This window comes from Lobosporangium transversale (genome assembly GCF_002105155.1).
Source record: "Lobosporangium transversale strain NRRL 3116 chromosome Unknown BCR41scaffold_1, whole genome shotgun sequence".
Taxonomy (NCBI): Eukaryota; Fungi; Mortierellomycota; class Mortierellomycetes; order Mortierellales; family Mortierellaceae; genus Lobosporangium; species Lobosporangium transversale.
Genome location: NW_019028979.1, coordinates 1,369,512 through 1,389,470, shown reverse-complemented (window position 1 = coordinate 1,389,470; position 19,959 = coordinate 1,369,512). Strand labels below are relative to the sequence as shown.

The 19,959-nt window shown below is 43.9% G+C and overlaps 9 protein-coding genes across 9 annotated transcripts; 5 read left to right on the top strand and 4 right to left on the bottom strand.

Moving 5' to 3' along the window:
• Positions 1–980: 980 nt before the first annotated feature.
• Positions 981–2,495, bottom strand: BCR41DRAFT_344421 (hypothetical protein). The gene has a single exon (XM_022022508.1). The coding sequence runs from the start codon at positions 2,458–2,460 to the stop codon at positions 1,033–1,035; it is 1,428 nt and encodes a 475-aa protein (XP_021886684.1). The 5' UTR covers positions 2,461–2,495; the 3' UTR covers positions 981–1,032.
• Positions 2,496–2,633: 138 nt separating this feature from the next.
• Positions 2,634–4,288, top strand: BCR41DRAFT_9820 (proline-rich protein). Its single transcript, XM_022031111.1, has 3 exons — positions 2,634–2,773; positions 3,781–3,933; positions 4,038–4,288. Exons 1-3 carry the CDS (start codon positions 2,672–2,674, stop codon positions 4,182–4,184), a joined length of 402 nt encoding a protein of 133 aa, XP_021886683.1. The 5' UTR covers positions 2,634–2,671; the 3' UTR covers positions 4,185–4,288.
• On the bottom strand, positions 4,246–6,318 carry BCR41DRAFT_316509 (mitochondrial carrier domain-containing protein). The gene is made up of 4 exons (XM_022021242.1): positions 5,923–6,318; positions 5,461–5,794; positions 5,125–5,329; positions 4,246–5,008 (listed from the first exon to the last, which is right to left on the bottom strand). The coding sequence occupies exons 1-4, from the start codon at positions 6,259–6,261 to the stop codon at positions 4,393–4,395; spliced, it is 1,494 nt and encodes a 497-aa protein (XP_021886682.1). The 5' UTR covers positions 6,262–6,318; the 3' UTR covers positions 4,246–4,392.
• Positions 6,319–6,444: 126 nt separating this feature from the next.
• On the top strand, positions 6,445–10,206 carry BCR41DRAFT_344415 (hypothetical protein). The gene is made up of 3 exons (XM_022022507.1): positions 6,445–6,518; positions 7,094–7,308; positions 7,417–10,206. The coding sequence occupies exons 1-3, from the start codon at positions 6,473–6,475 to the stop codon at positions 10,120–10,122; spliced, it is 2,967 nt and encodes a 988-aa protein (XP_021886681.1). The 5' UTR covers positions 6,445–6,472; the 3' UTR covers positions 10,123–10,206.
• A 46-nt stretch (positions 10,207–10,252) lies between these two features.
• On the bottom strand, positions 10,253–12,255 carry BCR41DRAFT_9787 (hypothetical protein). The gene has a single exon (XM_022031106.1). The coding sequence runs from the start codon at positions 12,180–12,182 to the stop codon at positions 10,296–10,298; it is 1,887 nt and encodes a 628-aa protein (XP_021886680.1). The 5' UTR covers positions 12,183–12,255; the 3' UTR covers positions 10,253–10,295.
• A 391-nt stretch (positions 12,256–12,646) lies between these two features.
• On the bottom strand, positions 12,647–13,789 carry BCR41DRAFT_330521 (hypothetical protein; the record flags this gene model as incomplete). The annotated part of the gene is made up of 3 exons (XM_022021753.1): positions 12,647–12,800; positions 13,194–13,389; positions 13,450–13,789. The coding sequence occupies 3 exons, from the start codon at positions 13,787–13,789 to the stop codon at positions 12,647–12,649; spliced, it is 690 nt and encodes a 229-aa protein (XP_021886679.1).
• Positions 13,790–13,978: 189 nt separating this feature from the next.
• BCR41DRAFT_418088 (hypothetical protein) lies at positions 13,979–14,793 on the top strand (the record flags this gene model as incomplete). The annotated part of the gene is made up of 1 exon (XM_022029578.1): positions 13,979–14,793. Exon 1 carries the CDS (start codon positions 14,077–14,079, stop codon positions 14,791–14,793), a length of 717 nt encoding a protein of 238 aa, XP_021886678.1. The 5' UTR covers positions 13,979–14,076.
• Positions 14,794–14,885: 92 nt separating this feature from the next.
• Positions 14,886–16,322, top strand: BCR41DRAFT_391416 (hypothetical protein; the record flags this gene model as incomplete). Its single annotated transcript, XM_022028354.1, has 1 exon — positions 14,886–16,322. One exon carries the CDS (start codon positions 14,886–14,888, stop codon positions 16,320–16,322), a length of 1,437 nt encoding a protein of 478 aa, XP_021886677.1.
• Positions 16,323–17,272: 950 nt separating this feature from the next.
• BCR41DRAFT_9772 (hypothetical protein) lies at positions 17,273–19,389 on the top strand. The gene has a single exon (XM_022031103.1). It carries the CDS (start codon positions 17,346–17,348, stop codon positions 19,317–19,319), a length of 1,974 nt encoding a protein of 657 aa, XP_021886676.1. The 5' UTR covers positions 17,273–17,345; the 3' UTR covers positions 19,320–19,389.
• The last annotated feature ends 570 nt before the right edge of the window (positions 19,390–19,959 follow it).

Genomic DNA, 19,959 nt, shown 5'->3' with positions numbered 1-19,959 from the left:
GTTTATCGAAGGTGGTGGAGGAAGATAAAGGAAAAAAGAGACGGCATGGATGTGTCACATTAAATCGAAATAATGAGTCACTTTCCATTGATGGAAGAAGAATGTGCTTAATTCTCTGTCTAATGTTCTCATTCTTTCATTCTCCAAGTTGTACTTCCCCAAAAAACGAGGTTTCAGCAGACAAAACGCGTAACACGCATAGCGCGCTGTCTAAACACATCATTTATCTGCAACATGTTCTACCATCGGAACCCACACAGTAGAGGCTGGATAGTTATTAATGGGTATGGAACTTAGGATTCGTTCTCACCATCGCGAAGAATGAGAAGATGGTGGGGAACACTGGATATCGGGACAGGAAAGGTGTGAAAGCAACGTAGGGGGGAGAGCAAGACCTCCTAAAAGAAAACTACTCCCTTTTCCTTGCCGATAAGAAACATTGCCTGCTCTGTACAGATTACTTGTACCGCGTCCTAGAACAATAGAAGTCAAAGCAGTCCAAGGATCTGCTTCGACAGCTGTACTCAGCTTATCTAACTGACATCCTTTTCAGCACCGACGGGCTCTTCCAGGGCATTGGAATCTTGCGCTTTTCAATTTAGGTGCCCGTGACATAGCGGTTCCTCAAGTTGATCCGGTCTTTGATGTGTTCTGCGGTGTGGAATATGCTTGCATTTGGCGCTCTCTACATATACTATTGCTGCGCTAGAAGGACAATTCATTGTATGTTCCTATTCAAAAAAGACCCAACCACTTATTATATGGTCGGATTATGGGTGAACAGGATCTCATTATGTAAAAGTTCGGGCCATACCGGCCCTGCTTACTTTCTAGAGTTGCCCGATCAAATTGGAGCCTGAACAGACCTTATGTTGGCTCCTGCATATTTACGTTTTCAACAATTAAAGAGAATTTACATTTGTAATGGATATCCATAGAGGGTAAAAGGTTTCGATCATTATGGTTTGATTTGATCAGTTATCATAGGTATATTACTACTACTAAAAAAATACCAAACACCTTTAAGATTTGTCAAGGATAACGATTTGTCTTAAACATCGCAATGGTTGTTTGGAGTTCACGCTCCTTATTATCATCCATATTCAACCTTCCCGAGACCTCCTGCAGACCACGCAGGTTTTCAAAAAGCCACTGCAAATCCTCAAGTTCCATATTCTGCTCTGCGTCCTCAAGTAGGATATGCTTGAGCCTGGTTAACGTTGCAAGCTGGGATAAGCCCATACTTAATCGGAAGTCAAGCGACTGTCGATTTTCAGCATCGGAGTTTCCAGGCCCTGTGATGCCTAGAAATTCAAGCGAGTGTAACCTTGAAAGTTGTGCAAAAATAGCATGATGAAGCGCAGGATCGCTTATTCGTGGGAATCCGATTTGGAAGTTCAACACACTCAAACTTGTACAGACCCAGGGCTGTTCATTCTTTGATAACAAGTCTTCTGGCCGAAGTGCTCCAACTGCAAGTTGTCTCAATTTTGGACAAGATGTCAGAACCTCGTTGATCATCCTGCATGTCACATCTCCACCGAGATGGCTCCTTGTATGATGCGATAATGGATAAGATAAAGCCTCAAGCCCAGCAAAATGAGGGCGCAGCGCTGAAAACGTATATGGGCCAATCCCGGCGACAGTAGCAAACAACTCTGTGACCTTCCTCATGCCTTCCACAATCATTGCCAGGTCTTTATCTGAAATGATTGCGTGATGCAGATCCAATGATTGAAGCAGTGACCAAGATTCCCGTACAACATGGACTGACATTGTTGACAACGGGAAAGTAGTTCTGTGGGCCCACTGAAGGTGTGTTAGATTGGGGCAGTTACTGAACCAATCGCGATAGTCTTCAAGGTTTAGGCCGATTAAAACACCAATTTTCATAGAGCGCATCTGGGGGAAATCCAAAGCTGAATCTGGTCCTCGAGATAACTCAACGCGTCGTAGCTGAAGGGTGCATAAACGCGAACATACCATCCAAAAGTGCTCGATCGAGTCCTGGTCAATGTCCGCAACAATCAGATATAACTCACGAAGCTGATGAAGCTCTGATGCTACTAACTTCCACAACACAGAGGCATCATCCAGTTCGACACTTTTTAATTCTAGAGCAATCAGTTGTTGTTTGCCACGGAGTATATTAGCTTGAAGACAGCTGACACGCTCAATGCTTAGAGAGCGCAAGTTTGGACATGAAGATGGGATAAGATCCAATGAAGAGTTTCGAAGAATGAGATTTCTGATAAACTGGAAGTGCTTGGCCAATGCCTCTTGATCTGGCAGTTTCGAGTTCGTCTCAACGTCCACTTCAATAGTATACCAGATAACATTTATGAAAATGGTGTTCCATTCCTTGCAGACCTGAACACAATTGATGGCATCTTGCATCGATAAATATCGCGCAATGCGCCCACAGAGCTCTGGGATTTGGAATACATTCGGTTCAAGCATGACAACGGGAGAATTCGAAGCTGATAAAGAAAAAGAAAGAATGAAACGCAATGTTGAGATAAGCTGCGTTTCTGAGAAAATCGTTGGTTCTTGTGTGGTATTCAGACTCGTGACACCTGACAAAATGCATCGCTTCGCCTTAAAAAGAAGTAAAGCTCTTTTTTTGCTTTTGTCCGTCAATAACAGCACATCATGGACGCTCTTGCAGCATATGGATCAGATTCAGATGACTCTGATACAGAATCAACTCCTATCTTCACCACAAGTGCTCGCGCATCAGAGGGAGCGGCGTCAACATCAGCAACAGCTGAAGGTATCACAATAACAACACCATCAAAGATCCATTCACTCTCCAACTTATTACCATCACCGAAATGTAAATCACCCAACTCTACTGCCTCAACGAAGACTGTGACAATACCCTCGATCCCAAAGACCAGCAAATACCATACTCTCCCAACTCTTGAATCTGACTCTGATTCCGATGAAGATTCAGAGTTTAGAAAAAAAGCCAAACTGGCTGCTGCTACCAAAAATGCAGGCAGTGGTGTGGGCGCTCTGTTTGCAATGTTACCTGCACCCAAGAGCGGACAAAATTCGTCTACTACGGCATCGACTTTAGCGAAGCCTAGCTTCATGCCAAGGACAATTAAAAAAACCACCATTTCTACTCCTACTCTTGCAATAACATCTGCTACAACTAAAGGCTCAGTCTCAGGAAAAGCCAGCGATACGATGAAGGGAGAAGTTGAGGAAAATCAGTCTGACGATGAGGGTGAAGGTGAAACCGAAGCCGAAGAACCGGTATCATTCTTTCCACTAGGGGATGCAGCCATTGGCTCATCAATGGGATCATCATCGAAGTCTGGAAAAACTGCTTCCAGCACTTATATTCCACTGTTTTTCGACAAGAAACCTTTGACTACAGAGGAGCGGGAGGCACAAAATCAGATAGCTGTAGATGTCTCAACAACGAATGAGCAATACGCCTATACGGGTGATGAGGAATATGCATACAGTGGGAATGAACAATATGGATATATGACAAATGATCAATACGCCTACCCTACAAATGATCAGTATGCATATCAGAATTATGAAGGATACACAGCGGATATGAATGCGCATACTTTACAGGGATCCTCAGAAAACCATAGCAGTAATATGGTTGAGCTGGATACAGCAGCAGTAGGTGTTGGGGCTTAATTGTTCCATGGTCCTTATAGTATTTCATAACAAATCCTTATGAACTTGATAGAGAATGACCTTCCTAACCTTTTTTTTTTTTTTTTTTTTTTTTTTTGTTCGCATCTACAATAGTTACATAAGCTAGGTATGAGAAAGGCGCGAGACATGCCAATCAATGTAGTCGACATCTCTGCAAAGGACCAGATGAGTCAAGCACAGCATGTGCGGATGGCTATGGGAGCAAACGGTGGCCAACCAAAGCCAGTGAATCTTGCGTCAATTGAAGTAAGTAATTTTAAAAAAAGAAGTAATACATGGTTATGTTGTACATCGGCTGACGTCCGTCCGCTCCTTAATTTTTTTTTTTTTTTTTTTTTTTTTACCTATAGCATTTGAAACCTTCTTTAGGACAAAAACGGAAGCACAATATCATGTCACTAGCATATCAGGCGAAAGCGAATGAACAACAGCTGAATGCCAGTTGGGCTGCCAGTCGCAGAACAAAAGCCGAGACACAGTCCAAATATGGGTTTTAAAGCTAAAAGCCATCTCCTTGTTATGTATAGTATAGTTCCGCATTTTTTATAATATAGTATTAAGGGCGTACAAATTATGGACCGGAGCCTTCTCTTTTATTTTCTTTTATTATACTGAATCAATGTGTTAAAAACAATGTGGCCAACGAACATGTGTATTACTACCCACTGTTCATTATTATCATTATTATCTAGTGCAGCTGTAACTTTACCAGTCCTCGAGGCTTTCTGTATTCAGGTTGGATGTAGTGCTCACCGCAAACATAACAAGATTGCCTGTGAGAAACATACCTAATCCTGTATACAGACGACGGACACGCCATACACCATACCATGGAATTTTTGGTTTGTCTGCTTCATCGCCATCCTCGATTTGTTTTCTAGATCGTCTCCTCCTCCTAGGCTTTCCGCCTTCCTCCTGCACAATCTTGTAGAGACAGTCCTTGATGCCCGAATAAGGCCTCTTCCTTGTCTCCACCACAGTCTCATAACGCTTCCCAGGGATCTTGGCTTGGATCTGGATCTGAAGACGTCTCCTCACAGTCTCCAGAGGCGACCGAATCAAAAGATCCAGAACTTCCAGTCCCAATTCTGCAACTGAATATAGGGAAGGCGAGTCCTCGGCGGAAATTTTGAAAACACGATCAATGACCAGAGGGATGCAGTTGGTAAGCAATGGGTTGATTGTGTGATACAGAAGGGTTGGCAAGAGGTTGACACCGCCCCAAAGTGCTGTAAAACCTTCCTCAGATATGATGGTTGAAATGCAATTGAGCATGCTGGTATATTTGCGCTGCTTTGGGTCAGCTGTCTGTACAATGAGTCTATGTATGATATTTCCAGAATTCAAAGGTTTATATTAGAAGATGGTGTGTATGTTTATCAAGCAATAAAACAACAGAAGCAGCATAAGCAATGCTTACACTGTCTTTGTATTTACCTAGTGCGCACGAGCTCCAAGGGAGAGAGGATGAATCCGACAACAACATGGGAGGCGACTAAAGTAGCAATGTTGGGTCCAACACGATCAAGGTGCACCAGAGGGATAGCATCGTCATATAGATCGAATGTATCGTTTAGTGTAGCCTCCAATGTTGGTTGGGCAAATAGATGCAAAATCTCGTATAGCCAGTTGGTATATTGACCTAGAATAATAGGAAGATGAGTCGACTACCCCGAATACCGAAAAAAAAAAAAAAAAAAAAAAAAAAAAAAAAAAAAAGAGAGAAAGGAGGAGATACACATCCAGCTGAATGTGGATCCGGTATGACGATACCTTTCCAAAGAGAGAAGAGTCCTTCTGTAGGATGATTGAACAAAGCTTTCATTACAGAATATACACCCCCATTAATTGGGGCCAACTGAAAAGCAGGTCTGAGATCTTCATCATAGACATCATCGCGGATCAAATATCCAGACTGATCAAACAGCTTGCGCTCCTTAAACACAGCAGAGTTTGGGTCCAATTTATTAACGTTAGAACGAGGTGAGGGGAAATGGCCGGTATGAGCGCTGTTGGAATAGTAACCATCTGATTCCGATTCGTTTTCGAAAAACTCTTCCTCTTCAGCGGCCTCTTGGGCACGTCGGAACTCTTCATCATATCTCTCCTATGTGAGGAATCGACAATTGTGAGATGAAGGCACAGTTGCATGCAAAATACACAAATTGATAATGTTGAAAAGATTGCGCTCAAAAGCCAAAAAGAAAAAGAAAAAGAAAAAAAAAAGTAAAATACCTGTTCTGCTGTATCAAGGCAGTCGTTAACAGTGTCGTCCCTTTCGTCAGTAGGCGAGTATTCGACCTGCATCAAGATTTGTGCAACCTCGAATGGAGATGCGAGTGCAAGGGTAAAATACTTTAGGAGGCCATATCTGAGCAGTTCTTTGGTAGCAGCCTGTGAATCAGGGTCTACTTCGTGGGTGTTGGCAAGGTCATGTTCAAGCTGAGCAGTATGTTGGTAATAAGACTGCAATGGCGAATCTAGCTGAGTGCCATAGAACGGACGCAATGGACTTAAGGTGCTATTTGCATTAGGAGCGCCCCCTGGTGGCGGATAGTTGAATGGCGATGTCATTGAAGCGCACGTTTGCAAATGGTCTCCGAAACACAAAACACAAGGTGTGAATGTGTGAATGTGTAAAGCTTCCAATTTCAGTGGCGTTTTTTTTATGCGCGCGCGTGTGTGTTGTCGTTGTCTGATTAGATTTTGGTGATATGCAAACACAACACTGAAATCTTTTTTTTTTTTTTTTTCCCTCTCACCTCATCACCCTCCTCTCTTCATCATGGCACCTTTCGCAAAGCCAGAATCAGTGCTTCGCAGAGCCGATGGTAAACGGATACATTTTACTATTCCTTAAAGATACATTCCACCACATCTTTTTCATTTTGTTTTCTCTACAAAATATTCAATCAAAAAGGTCTTGCTTGATCTGTTTACCTGTCAAAATTTTACAGGCAATTTCTGCGGCCAGCAAGTAGTAGACCGAAGTGTCGTCACCCATCCAACAGATACACCTTGACACACATCCATGCCCTTGAACTTGCTCTATCATCCATCTATCCTTTATTCTCTATCTATCTACCCGTCTACCCATCAATCTATCGGTCTATCCATCCATGTACTCCTCCTCTATATTTGTGTTCACCCATCCTGACAAAGCAAAGCATCTTATCAGCCAACTCGACTTTTTCTTTAACTTGACTCGTCTCGTCTTTATCTGGCGCGAAATGGGATCTCCAACCCAAGTTGCAATTAGATTACCTTCCCCCTGGAAACTTTTTTTTTGTATTTTCCATTTACACACACATACACACGCATGCATATACGAAATTTCGTCCTTTTTTTTTTTTTTTTTTTTTTTTTTTTTGCTGACACGTTCGCCTACACTTGTGCTGTTCTCTAGAACTCATTGCTGTCGGCCAGAATGCTGCTGCCCTGGAGGCTCTTCACGATGTGATCATCTCCAAGAGATCCCGCAGCGTGCCTTTAGTCTCACTTGAGCCTATTATGCTCAAGTTTGTTGAGCTGTGCGTTTCGCTCCGCAAGGGCAAGATCGCCAAAGAGGGTCTCCATCAATACAAGAATATTTCTCAGAACACCAGCATTGCTACCATCGAGGTAGGATTGTTTCTATCTTACTCTTCACTCTTTTAAAAATGGTTTTGTAAATAGGGTCTGAAGAAGACTAATCAATATCTTTTCATCTTTTCGTTTCTCTCTTTCCAGTTGGTGATTAAAAAGTTCATTCAGCTGTCGGAGGAAAAGGTCCAGGAGGCTCAGGCCAAGGCTGATAAGATCACATTGGACGGATTGGACGATCTGGAGGCAACTGAGACCCCCGAGTCCATCCTCCTCAGCACCGTTTCGGGTGAACAAAACAAGGATCGTACTGATCGTGCTGTCGTCACCCCTTGGCTAAAGTTCCTTTGGGAGGCATACAGGACTGTACTTGACATTCTCAGGAACAATGCCCGTCTTGAGGCTCTCTATCAGACAACTGCTCACCAGGCGTTCCACTTCTGCTTGAAATACGCTCGCAAGACCGAGTTCCGTCGCCTTTGCGACCTTCTCCGAAATCATCTTCAGAATGTTGCCAAATACGCCCACCAACCTCATTCTATCAACCTCAACGAGCCTGAGTCTCTCCAGCGCCACTTGGACACTCGTTTCCAGCAGCTCAACGCTGCAGCTGAGCTCGAGTTGTGGCAGGAGGCTTTCCGCTCTGTCGAGGATATTCACAACCTTATGACAATGTCCAAGAAGATGCCCAAACCTTTCATGATGGCCAACTATTATGAAAAGTTGACAAAGATTTTCATGGTTTCTGACAACTACCTCTTCCACGCTGCTGCTTGGAACAAGTACTACACCCTTGTCAAAACTCAGAACAGATCTGTCACTGATGAGGAGCAGACCCGCATGGCCTCTCTCGCCTTGCTTTCTGCTTTGGCAATCCCTGTTATTTCATCCAAGGACAGCAACTATGAGATTGATGAGTCCAAAAATAAATCCCATCGTTTGGCTGCTCTTTTGGGTCTTAGTCGCTCTCCCAATCGTGCTGGTCTTTTGAAGGAGGCTCTCAGCAAAAACATTCTCAGACACGTCCGCCCCGAGCTTCGCGAGTTGTACAACATTCTTGAAGTTCAATTTCATCCTCTCTCCATTTGCAAAAAGATCGAGCCTATCATGACCAAACTTACCGAGGATCCCGAGCTTGTCAAGTACGTCAAACCTCTTCATCAAGTCATCTTGACCCGTCTGTTCCAGCAGTTGTCACAGGTTTACACCACTGTCAAGTTGGATTTCGTTATTCAGTTAGCTTCTTTCGCCCCCCCTTTCAACTACGACTCTGCCACCATTGAAAAGTTCATCATGCAGGGATGCAAAAAGGGCGAATTGTCAATCCGTATCGACCACGCTACTCAGTCCTTGACCTTTGAAACCGATCTGTTCGCTTCAGAGAACAAGATGGTGACGGACGGACCTGTCTTGCAGTCATTGCCTTCCGACCTCATGAGGACTCAGCTCACCCGCTTGGCCACCTGCCTCAACACTACTGTTTCTATGATTTCACCCGAGATTGTTGAGGAAAAGAAGGAAGCCAAGAAGGCTGCTTTTGTCAAGGCTCTCGCTAGCATGAAGGAAGAACACAATCTTGCTCTCGAGCGCAAGGCTATTATTGAACGCAAGAAGGAACTGATCGAGACCATGTTGGCTCGCAAAGAGAAGGAGGAAGCTCGTGAAAAGGCCCTTCGTCTGCAGGCTGAGCAGGAAGCTCTCAAGATCCGCCTTGCAGAGGACCGTCGTAAGCGCGAAGAGGAGCGTATCCGTGCTGAGCAGGAAGCTATCCGTAAGAGTGAGTCTCTCAAGTTAGCCGAGTCTCTAAAGAACAAATCAGGCGTCGACTTGAACGATGAGGACCTTGAGAACATGGACAGAGAAAAATTGGTTGCCATCCAGATCAAGCAATTGGAGAAGGAGAAGAGCGAGATGGCTGCGCGTACAAAGGCCATTGGCAAGCGTTTGGATCACGTCGAACGTGCTATGCGTTTGGAGGAGCGTCCTCTTTTGGCCAAGGACTACGAGCGCCAGCAGAAAGCAGATCGTCTTTATCATGAGGCTGCTGTTAAGGCTCATCGCGAAGCTGCTGCTACCAAACATGCATACGAGTTGGAACTCAAGAAGCGTATGATCAGGATTTTGGACGACTACAAGAATGTCCGTCGCGAGATGGAGGAGAAGCGCAAGGAAGAATTTGCTCAAAAACGCGAGGCTGCTCGTCTCAAAATCGAGGAGGAGAAACAGAAGCGTATTCAGCTTTACAGAGAGCGCAAGGCCGAGAACGAGGCGCGCAAAATCCGCGAAGAGAAGGAGCGTGCCGAGCGTGAAGCTGAAGCTGCTCATCGTGCTGTTGAAGAAGAGAAGAGACGTGTTGAACGTGAGGCCCAACTTGCAAAGGAGAGAGCCGAGTATGAGGAGAGGAAGCGACAGCTGGATGCTATCGCTGCCAAGCAGCGCGAGAAGGAGTCGCAGATCGAAGCTCGTCTGGCCAGTTCAAGAACTGGATCCGCTGCACCTGTCACGCCTCCAAAGTTTATCCCATCCGCTTCTGGAGGTGAGAAGCTAAGCTGGAGAGAGCGCGAGGCAGCCAAGGCTGCTGCAGCTGCCGCTGGCGAGAGCGCTCCTGCGCCTTCTACCGGAGCATATCGTCCTCCTGGCGCTCGTGGTAACGATTCCCGTGATTCCCGTGATTCCCGTGATTCTCGTCGTGAGCCTGTACGTGAAGGACCTCGCACTGACTCCCGCCGCGAGCCTGCACGTGAGGCTCCCCGCGAGGAAGGACCATCCCGCCCCTTGTTCGGAGCTGCCACTGCCGGTGGTTGGAGAGAGCGTGAGGCTGCCAGGAAAGCTGGTCACCAGCAGCAGCAGTAATCGTCTAAGATTTTTTATCAACCATTTATCCCCCACCATTCATCCATCTCCTCTCGTCCTCAATAAATATTATTAAATATGGATACTGTGGTTTTTTTGAATCTAATCTTTATTACTACTATTCAGCAACGCAAGTCGTTATTATTGTGTATACAAATGTCTTTGCTTGTCTTTCAGTTGAAGAGATCGAGGTCCAAGGTGTTGATATCGGGCTCGATCATAGAGTCACCTTTGAAATAATCATGATCACAAGGTTCGCTCCAGTCGACTCCTCCGTTTTTGCGAATATAATTGGGGTGATATATACTATTGGGAGTACTTATTCTGTGGCGATTCAAGATCTGAGCCAAAGCGCAATCCCAGACATTGGGCCTCTCAATGTATCGTGATCGATTACGGGCCAAAAGACCTCCCTCTAAGGTTTGTAACATCTTCCAATTCTGGATTATCCAGTACACTTCCTCTCGCCCCATATTTTGAGGTCCTTTAAACCGGAAGCACTCCAAGTTTTTCAGTTCTGAGAGTTGACGCAGCCCTTTGTCAAGCTTCAGCGGCAAAGTCAATAAATGCCATCGGGCGCAATATATTTGAGTATTACCTGGACTCACATCCAGCACTTTTAGAGCTCTCATCTTGGCTAGTAGCGAGAATATAAGAGAGTATTGTTCATCAATTTCGGCCTCTGTCAATGGCCTAGTTCGAGGAGGGTTATAACCACTGGGATCAATGCTGATAGGTGCCATGAATTCCTCTAGTCGATGTAAAAATTTCCATTCCTTGTGGGGCTGAATCAAATCGTAAGCATGTATATTGTTGACAGCGAATCGTTTTAAATTTGGACAAGACATTATTGTGTCGAACCATCCTGGAATCATATCCATATCGGCTCTACGCCAGTCAATGTCGGTTATTGTCAAGGAGTGTTGGGTGAACATGTGGATAAACATGTCACAGCTCATGTGCTCGAGAGGCACATCCAGTTTGTGAAGTCGTTTCATGGCCCGGATGATGGGCACACAATCGACTGGTTTAAAGTAAGAGGAAAACCACAAGTCAGTAATCGTCAAGGACCCCAGGTCAGGCCAACATGGTCCCGCACAAGGCTCTAGAGGAATACAATGTAAGCGTTGTTTTGGTGTAGGCTGCCGATAGTATCCGACATCTCCAGTGATAAGATAAATGAACCGATAATAGGGAAACCAACTTTGTCGTGTACAGCGCCAAATCAAGGACTTTAATCGTGGTGCACATCGGATGATCTGTTCGAGCTGCGCAAGAGGATTGTAAGGACCGGATCTCCAGAGTGTTAACTCTTTAAGGCATGGAAATCGTCTACGGACCACCTGATGGCGCCTGCCCAAGTTATTATGATAACCTTCTGCTAATGCCATTGCAGCTCGTTCTGCTTTGGGGACTGAAGTCATCTCAAAATGGACTTCTCTAAGCTCAAGAATTTCCAACTGCTCACAGATTGTCCAAAAGGCTTCAAGATGTGGTCCTGGTGGGATAATACTGTTAACAAGTCGTAGCGTTGTCAAGACTGAGCGAGAAAAACGAACAAGACTGAGAAATGGACTCCAGGTTGAGCGTTGGCCACAGTATTCTCCCGTAGGCAAGACACAGTCATGGAGTTTGAGTGAACGAAGAGTTCTTCGATTTTGTTTAAAGATCTGTCGACAACTAATTTTCCAGGGCTTGAAGCATTGTCGTCGGGTCTCTCTCTTGCCATTGTCGTTGCTGTCGTAGTAATAAGGCGTTGTTCTGTGGAACGAAATGGTCTGAAGGTGAAAACATTGTATGATGAATTCAAACTGTTGAGGGGAGGAATCTCCTTCCAAGATTAGGTGCTTTACATGATGAGCCTTGTTTGCAATCCTTTCTTGAGTGATATTCTCAATTATACGGCTGCTTGGTCCCAATGCGATGTTAGACCAGATCATGGGGCTGAATACAGCATTCCATGCTCGAGAGACTAGAGCACATTGAGCAAGGTTTCGTAGATCTAACAGCTGCCCGATCTGAAAGAAGATCTCGTTAGGCACCTTGTTTTGCTTTGGCATGATTCCCAATGCTGCTTATTGGATACCAATGCTGGTGCTGAAGGGAAAGGCGAAGGAGGCGAGAGAAAGGAAGTGGGTGAAGAAGAATGAAAAAATAAACCCATCATTGCTTTTGTGAATAGCTCTTTTTACATTTGAGCCGCAGCGCAGTGATAGTAACATTTGAGCCCAATTAGCGCAAGTGTAATGATTTATCTGCTACTGACAATGGGTGTAGCAATGCTCTCTGTGTCCGTTAATTCGTTAATGGTACGGCGTTAAAATTTCGATGGTCTAATTACTAAGGGCTATAGTATCAGAGCTGTAGCCGTAGCATAACCGAAGCCAAGGATGTCTTCCATGATTTTTTTTATTTTTTATTTTTTTTTTATTTAGGAGAATCTATGAATAAAATTCTAAACCGTGACACTACTTCCTTGTCTATTGCTTTTTTTTTTTTTTTTTTTTTTTTTTTTTTTTAATTGTTATCGTGGTCCAAATAGAGTTTCCGCTCTTTTGATAAATGCCTTCAGCATCTCCTTGCTAACTTGATCAAAGAACAATGATGACATGGAAGCGTGCACTGGCGATGCAAACTCAAATTGGATTTCAAAATCCACCCAACACGAAGGATAATCACTTGGCTTCATCATTGCTAGATTTGAAGGCGAAGATATCCTCTTGATCGTTTGTTTTGGTGGCACAGGAAGGGGTCGCTGCTGAGTGGGTCCAGCATCTTCAATTTCTAGATCTGACTCTGGAGCTGAAGGCGTAGCTCCCGTTGCTGATATGGAAGAAGAGGCTGATGTCGGCGAGTTTTCCGTCAACATTTTTGGCTTTGGTATTGCGGAAGCACCAAATACTGAAGCCGCTGTGAGCCTGCGATGCTGCTCCGGTTGCTTTGGGATTGCAGTTGAAGCTGAAACAGATGATATTGACGATGATGATAATGACGACGATTCTGAAGGCAATGTGTCTCTTCTTGTTCTCCTGGCTGAATTGTCCTCCTCTTCTGCAAGTCTAGTCAGTAACTGCCTCTCTTGTAGTTCGTGGTCCAGAGTAGCCTCGAGTGTTGAGGCTTTTGGGATATTAGGAGTGAACCTCCAGGTGGTAGCGAGTTCTTTAAATAGTTTTGAGTCATATGAAACAGCACGAACAGTCCATGGTTCCTGACAAGTCACCGTTGAGACGTATCGTTCCTGAACTGAATTGAATCCTATACCAAGCTCTCCATGTCTGACAGTAACGCTCGACCTCAAGTCTGTTTCCGACCCTGATCCTGGATGACGGCTCAATGCTGGATCCGGTTCAACAGTATTGTCTGGCGAAGGTTTAGACATTTTTGAATAAGTGCACCAAGGCAAAAAATTCTGATAATCATCCACGTTAGCAACAAGTTCATAAAACTCCTGTTGCGAATACTTGACTAGGATGCGATCTTTGTATTGCCTAGATGACGTGAGTGGTTTTAGTAGGTTGGGTAGGTTGGGTAACTTGGGTAGACTGATGAATGAGCGACATTGTTGTGGCTGCTTTTGAACGACAATGTCAAGCGCTATGGTCCTGATCGATGCTATTGTACTGCGCTTTCCATGTCTGTACCCTCGACTGAACAATGTCTGTAGCATGTGGGCCTCCTTGTTTTCTTTAAAAAAAAAAAAAAAAAAAAAAAAAAGTGAAATGAGAAAAGAGCCTGATTTGTCGAGTTTTTCCGACTCTGTGTTGCCACCAATATAAACATGAAATGAGCCAATAAAAAGCCTCTTTTAGATCAAAACGCGCAGTAAGTATTTTATGCAAGTGTCTTCTCTTTACATCTTTTTGATGTTCACTTGATAGTTTACTTCTTGAAGAAAAAAAAACAGTATCACCTATTCACGCATATCCACTTATTGTTGCCCCATTGAATCAAATCATGCTACCAAAGGACCCTTTCCAGGTGGCGGAATTATTCCATAAGATTGCTCTTTCCATCCCCAAAGACGACCAGGCGCGCTGTCTTCGGGTTTGTCGAAGATGGAACGTAGTCATAATGCCAATCTTTTGGAGGCATATGCTTGTCGACCTCTTTCGATCCAACCAGATCCCACCCATTAGTTCATATCATAGACATGGACATTTAGTCAAGAAGCTAGCTTTACAAGGAACTGCGCTTCATTATTCGCTTGTATTTTCTGCACAGCTCTGTGATCTGGCCTTGGCATCTGCGATGGATCTCTGTGGGTCAATACTTCAAGGGAAAGTATACTTGACAAGTCTTTGTCTGGACCGCGTAAGATTTCTTGACGCGTCTGGATTCTGGCAGACTGTATCTACAAACTTACATCGACTTCAACATTTGATCATTCGTGATACTGTGGTTGATTTTTATGCGGTGCCGCACTTTTGGATGATTTGTCAAAGGATTGAGACACTCAAACTCATTCGTACTACACTCGCTTATGGGCCTGACCCGACGATGGAATTCAGAAAGCTCCAAGTATTAGTAGTCAAAACTGTCAAGGGTATCACCAAGGAAGAGTTGAAACAGTGGGTCATTCAATCAAATCATTTGAAGAGATTTGAGGAATTGAACAATGACTCTTCAGAAGAAGAAGAAGAACACATGGTTGAATGGAATCAAGGGCTCTAAGGGGTTTTATCGCATTTACTACAAATACTGCTGCGGTATTTCTTCTTTGAGCTCTTCAATTGACAAAGTCATTTGTTTTTGTTTTTTTTGTCATGCCAGAGGTAACAAGCCCTTTCGAGTTACCAGAGCTTCGCCGTTCCATCAATAAATACTTGCGTCGCATAGATCTTGCCTGTTGCATTCTTGTGTGTAAGAAATGGCATACATTCTTTTTCCCTTCTCTTTGGCATGGCTTTGAGGATTCTGATTACAACAGGAAGATGCTCCCTCCTCTTGCACAAATAATTAAATATGGACATCTTATCAAGAAGTTCAGCAGCAGCAAAAAGAGGCAAGCCTATCTCGTATTATTTTCGCCTAATCTGACCTATATGAACCTCAACTCCACAAAAGACCTCGGCCCTCATACCCTCGCCCTCAAACAACAACTCTCCACTCTCGACCTATATGATGTCAAGTTTGCGGATGAGTGTTCATTTTGGAGGACTGCAGAGGTAGGATTGCCACAACTCAAGTCTTTATCAGTGTGTAAACTGGACTTTAGTATTCTATCAATCGGCTGCTTTTGGAACATCTGCCCGCGTTTAGAAAAGCTCAAAATCTCTTTGACACATTTACCGCAAGGCCCACCATCGTCATTGCTGTTTACCCCGCTTCGGAAGTTGGAAATAACAGTCGTCAATGGCATATCGCTGCAAGATATCGATAACTGGATCGCTCGCTGTCCCAATTTGCAGACTTTGGCTTATTCGTCCCATGCGGGCTCGCTTCCTTTGAGGATGTTGTCATCTCTTACTGTGACGGAGCTCTGGCCTCGTTTAGAAAGATTAGAATTATCATACTGCAACATTTCTGATAGGGCGTTGGCGGCTGTTCTAAGTGGGATGCGACAAATCAAGGAGCTTTGGACTATGCGCTCAGACTTTGGTCCGCTATCATATGCAGCTTTACGGCCCCACTTCTCACATCTTGAGAAGCTTTTGCTCCCGTCTCCGGATACTTATGAGGAAGCAAAGGAGCACAGAGTGGTAACATGGGAGATGACCCATGAAATTTTAATATCTTGCCCGAAGCTAGTAACGCTACATGGTGCTTATGCACCTGTGAATGACGTCTTGAAATGTCAATCGACGCCTTGGGCTTGTAGTGGGACTTTGCAGAGTTTCGGCATCGAATTTGAGTTTCCTATCAAGTGCAATCCATCTACGCATAGATTTATCTTTGCGCTGCTATCGCAGCTAAAGCGTCTGGTCACGCTTTTTTTACATGTCCCTTCCAACTCCCCATACCCATCTCTTGACATCCGCGTGATTAGTGGCCTGGATAAACTTGAGCCACTCAAGTGTATGATGCATATTTATCTAACAGAGAGAGTTAATCAGACTATGGAGATGGAAGATTTGCAGTGGATGATAGACCATTGGCCAAAGTTCATCGATGTCATGGGCCCAATGAACAGCGATCAAGCGAAGAATGGTGCCTTGTTAAACAAGAAATATGAGAATATGAGGACATTCAATGGAAGCTAAATAAAGACAATAGTAGTAATCCATTAACATAATAGCAACAGTCGTGACAACAATATCGTTGTCTTTTTTGCAACATTTCAAATATAAATATCCATTTATCATGTCGATGAAAACAAGTGAAGCAAACCCTTTTTCAACTACGTGTGAACTCTATATTGCGGTCTATCTTCATAGGAACCTAGTCCCATCTGCACGCGAGTCTGCAAGCAATGGTATAGTCATTTCATTTCAATTCTCTGGCGTTCACTCGCGGTTTATGATGAGGAGCAAACTTTGTCTCATATGTTGAAGTAAATGGAGCATTGTTCACTCCTCAAAGACCTCAAGGTCTGGCAGAGGATTCCTTTTAAGCTGTTGAGTCAGTGTCCCAACCTACTACCCTTGAAAATCCTGAATGCAGACAGCCTCTTTGCTTAGGTGCTATTTCAAAAGACAAATTTACAATCAATTTCCTTGATGAACGCTGCGTTTACAAACAAGGCATAGGAGATTGAGTTCTGAAGAGTTGTAACCTCTGTTTGCCCGCAAATGCGATCCTTGGAGCTGTTTAAGATGGATCATCTTGATAGTCCTGAGAGGTGGCTGACCACATGGATCAAACAATGTCCAAATATCACGCGTTTGATGTGCTCATTTCAAGATCTATCCGAGTTTCCGTTGGTGACGATGTCAGCACAGAACATTCGTTAATCGTGGCCATCTCTTGAGTCTTTGGGTTTGACTCGAGCACCTACACCGGAAGATACTCGGTTGACAGAATCTCCCGGGGCATGACACCGTACTATAAACCTTTACAGTATGCTCAACGTTCGTTGGATTTTAGGCTCTCTGGAACAAGAAGATCTGCAGTGGATGATGAATAATTGGTGCGCGTTCTCAACCGTATTTACCAATTTAAACTCTGATCATTTTAAGAGTCGTGAGCTCGGGCAAATGCGATAAAATAAAACCAAACAAAAAGATCATTTTGTTAAATTGATCATTGCTCCTCATCTTTTACATTGAAATGCCATTGTAAACAGCATGAACACAAATAGCCCCCTCGACATGCCTGAGATCCGGCTCCTTGTGGGTTTATGTCTGACGCGAAAAGATCTATTGCAGTGTATGGTTGTTTGCAAAGCCTGGCAGAAGTCCTTCACCCCTTTGCTTTGGCGAAATATGTCCATTTACACTTCACGATCCATGTCACGTTCTCGCTCATCAGAGCTACCAATAAACTTCCGTTCTCTCTTTCAAGCCAATGCACACAATACAAGGTCACTGATCTTTGACGGAGGGCCATTGACCCAGTACGATATTTCAGTCAGCATCTATTGCACAAGATTAGAGTACTTATCCCTTCCTGGGACTGAATCACATAGAACTATCCATGAAAATCAACCCATTAATTGGGACTTACTACCGTCGGAAGGCGATGCCTCTGACGAGGATAGTGTACAGAGCGACAGCGGTAGTAATAACATCCAGCTGGAAGATAGTTATCACCGGAACAACGACGATGAGGACGATGTGAAAGCCGAAAGAGAATATGCAGATGATGATAGCCTCGACGCATGGAGCCGACTCGCTTTATTTGTTCGTCGAAACCGACATACATTGAGAGCTCTTGACGTCAATCTTGGATTCTCGAAACCAGCCAATATACCATCCAGGGCATTCTGGGAAGCTGTTGTGGATTGTTTTCCCCCGCAGTCCCATCTATTCGGCCCTTCTTCTGCACGACTGACAAGTCTGAGTATAGTTGGGCGAGAAATCGGCCTAGCTAATTTGATGCTTCTCTGGAGATCAGCAGGTCCTCATCTAAAGAGAGTAAGGCTTTCAGATTTACTCATTGACCATCCATTCTTATCATCAATGAAGACACAGACAGAGGTAGAGAGAAGGATAGGAGGAATTGTCGATCAAGGATCGTTTGAACCATCGTTGAGACTTGAGGATTTAGTGTTGGAGAATATTCGGGGGATGACACCTATGACTCAATTCAAGGTGTTTATTGCACAGAGTTTTGGACTTTTGTCACTACAATGGAATATCCACCAAAGCTATCGCAACACGCGGGTTGAAGACGCCATAACGGAATATATTGGCTTGCAAGGTCATCGTTGTCATTGTCAAAAGCAAGGAGGAGGACGCAATGGCCATGACCATGACCAGAATCAGCGTCATTGGCCAGGACTTGAGTCTATTTCTATCACCTGTAATCGAGGCAAGGGTAGAGTCATTCCAGAAGAGTTTTTAACAGAACTATTAAAACGGGCTGGGACAAAGTTGAAGCTAGTTCGGTTACGGAGCCTTAGTTTACAAGAACAATCAGTGAGTGCACTGGGAAGGTATTTTTCTCAAATCCAAACGTTAGATCTGGGTCTATGCTCAGACATTACAGGAAAGATGGTTCAACAAATGCTGATGTCTTGTCCAATGTTGGAGCATTTGACAGCCAACTGTATACACGTGTCAGACATTGAGGAAGGCGCAAGTGTAGGGCCTTGGGTTTGTTTGGGACTACAAACGTGGAAAGTTTTTATAGACGTGACCCGGGCAGGTGCACCAAAAGAACGAGGATCACGGTACAGTCTTTTAGACTCACAATCAGACTCTGAGGTATTGGGCTTGGACTCGGGCTCGACTACGAAATGTGATGGTAGGGAAGACCAACGGCTTTCACGTTTAATATTTGAACATCTATCAAAGCTGACTCGCTTAAGACACCTTGATTTGGGCCGGAACTATCATATTCAGAGAACAGGGAGTAAGCAGGGGGGAAGGATTGAATGGCTTTTGGAATCGGGACTAGGGCAGCTGGAAAGATTACAGGAACTGAGAAGTATAGATTTCATGACTGGGTCAGGGATGAGGATATCCAAGGATGCGATCATGTGGATGGTCCAGAGTTGGCCGAAGCTTGAAAGTCTTTGTGGAAATTCTGCAACAGGCTACTATATGAGCTCGGTGGTGGGGGGGAAGTTAAAGCATAGGTTCATGACTAATAGTTAGGTGAAGGAAAAAGTAAAAGTGTATTACTTTATTATTTTATTTTTATTTTATTTTTATAAATGTCGGCGACGATGAAATACATAAATTGACACATTGTGGCTATTGACAGATCTGCAAGAACACAAAAAAGGCTTTTTAAAAAAAAAAACAAACAAGAGCGCAGACACCAAATGGTGATCCATGCGCTAAAAAAAAAAAAAAAAAAAAAAAAAAAATCCAGAGTCTATAGGTCGTATAGATATCAGCCAGTAAAAGCAAAAGGAACCACACAGCTTTCCATGTTTCTAATCAAGTCCGATTTCTGTTCTAAAATAAATAGGCTATGAGCATAGGGAGATACAGTGGAGAAAGATGGGGAGGTGAGCAAAAATATAAATAAAAAATAAAAAGTAAAGAGAAATAAAACTAAAATGGAATGATGAGCTTGGGAATACATGTTTGCTAGTAATGGAGATAGCCATGTTTGAACATGATGATGCGTTAGTGTGTAGGACAGAAAGCGATAGAGATGCAAGAGAGGAAGGAAGGAAGGATTGGGGTTTAACAGTTATTCAGATCATACATGGCCAGGTTATTGCGCATTATTTGACTCGATCTTGATGGTGGATCCAATCGAGCATGGATTGAAAGCATGACTTCG

Excerpts from the sequence above, each read along its gene's own strand:
- BCR41DRAFT_344421 (XM_022022508.1), bottom strand. The coding sequence starts at position 2,460 with ATGCTTGAACCGAATGTATTCCAAATCCCAGAGCTCTGTGGGCGCATT.
- BCR41DRAFT_9772 (XM_022031103.1), top strand. The coding sequence starts at position 17,346 with ATGAACACAAATAGCCCCCTCGACATGCCTGAGATCCGGCTCCTTGTG.
- BCR41DRAFT_9787 (XM_022031106.1), bottom strand. The coding sequence starts at position 12,182 with ATGCCAAAGCAAAACAAGGTGCCTAACGAGATCTTCTTTCAGATCGGG.
- BCR41DRAFT_316509 (XM_022021242.1), bottom strand. The coding sequence starts at position 6,261 with ATGACATCGCCATTCAACTATCCGCCACCAGGGGGCGCTCCTAATGCA. Across the intron at positions 5,330-5,460 it reads ACTCTTCTCTCTTTGGAAAG|GTCAATATACCAACTGGCTA; the intron begins GTATCGTCATAC and ends CTATTATTCTAG. Across the intron at positions 5,009-5,124 it reads TTGGAGCTCGTGCGCACTAG|ACTCATTGTACAGACAGCTG; the intron begins GTAAATACAAAG and ends TATCATACATAG.
- BCR41DRAFT_344415 (XM_022022507.1), top strand. The coding sequence starts at position 6,473 with ATGGCACCTTTCGCAAAGCCAGAATCAGTGCTTCGCAGAGCCGATG. Across the intron at positions 6,519-7,093 it reads AGTGCTTCGCAGAGCCGATG|AACTCATTGCTGTCGGCCAG; the intron begins GTAAACGGATAC and ends GCTGTTCTCTAG. Across the intron at positions 7,309-7,416 it reads CCAGCATTGCTACCATCGAG|TTGGTGATTAAAAAGTTCAT; the intron begins GTAGGATTGTTT and ends CTCTCTTTCCAG.
- BCR41DRAFT_9820 (XM_022031111.1), top strand. The coding sequence starts at position 2,672 with ATGGATCAGATTCAGATGACTCTGATACAGAATCAACTCCTATCTTCA. Across the intron at positions 2,774-3,780 it reads AACATCAGCAACAGCTGAAG|TTACATAAGCTAGGTATGAG; the intron begins GTATCACAATAA and ends CATCTACAATAG. Across the intron at positions 3,934-4,037 it reads TGAATCTTGCGTCAATTGAA|CATTTGAAACCTTCTTTAGG; the intron begins GTAAGTAATTTT and ends TTTTACCTATAG.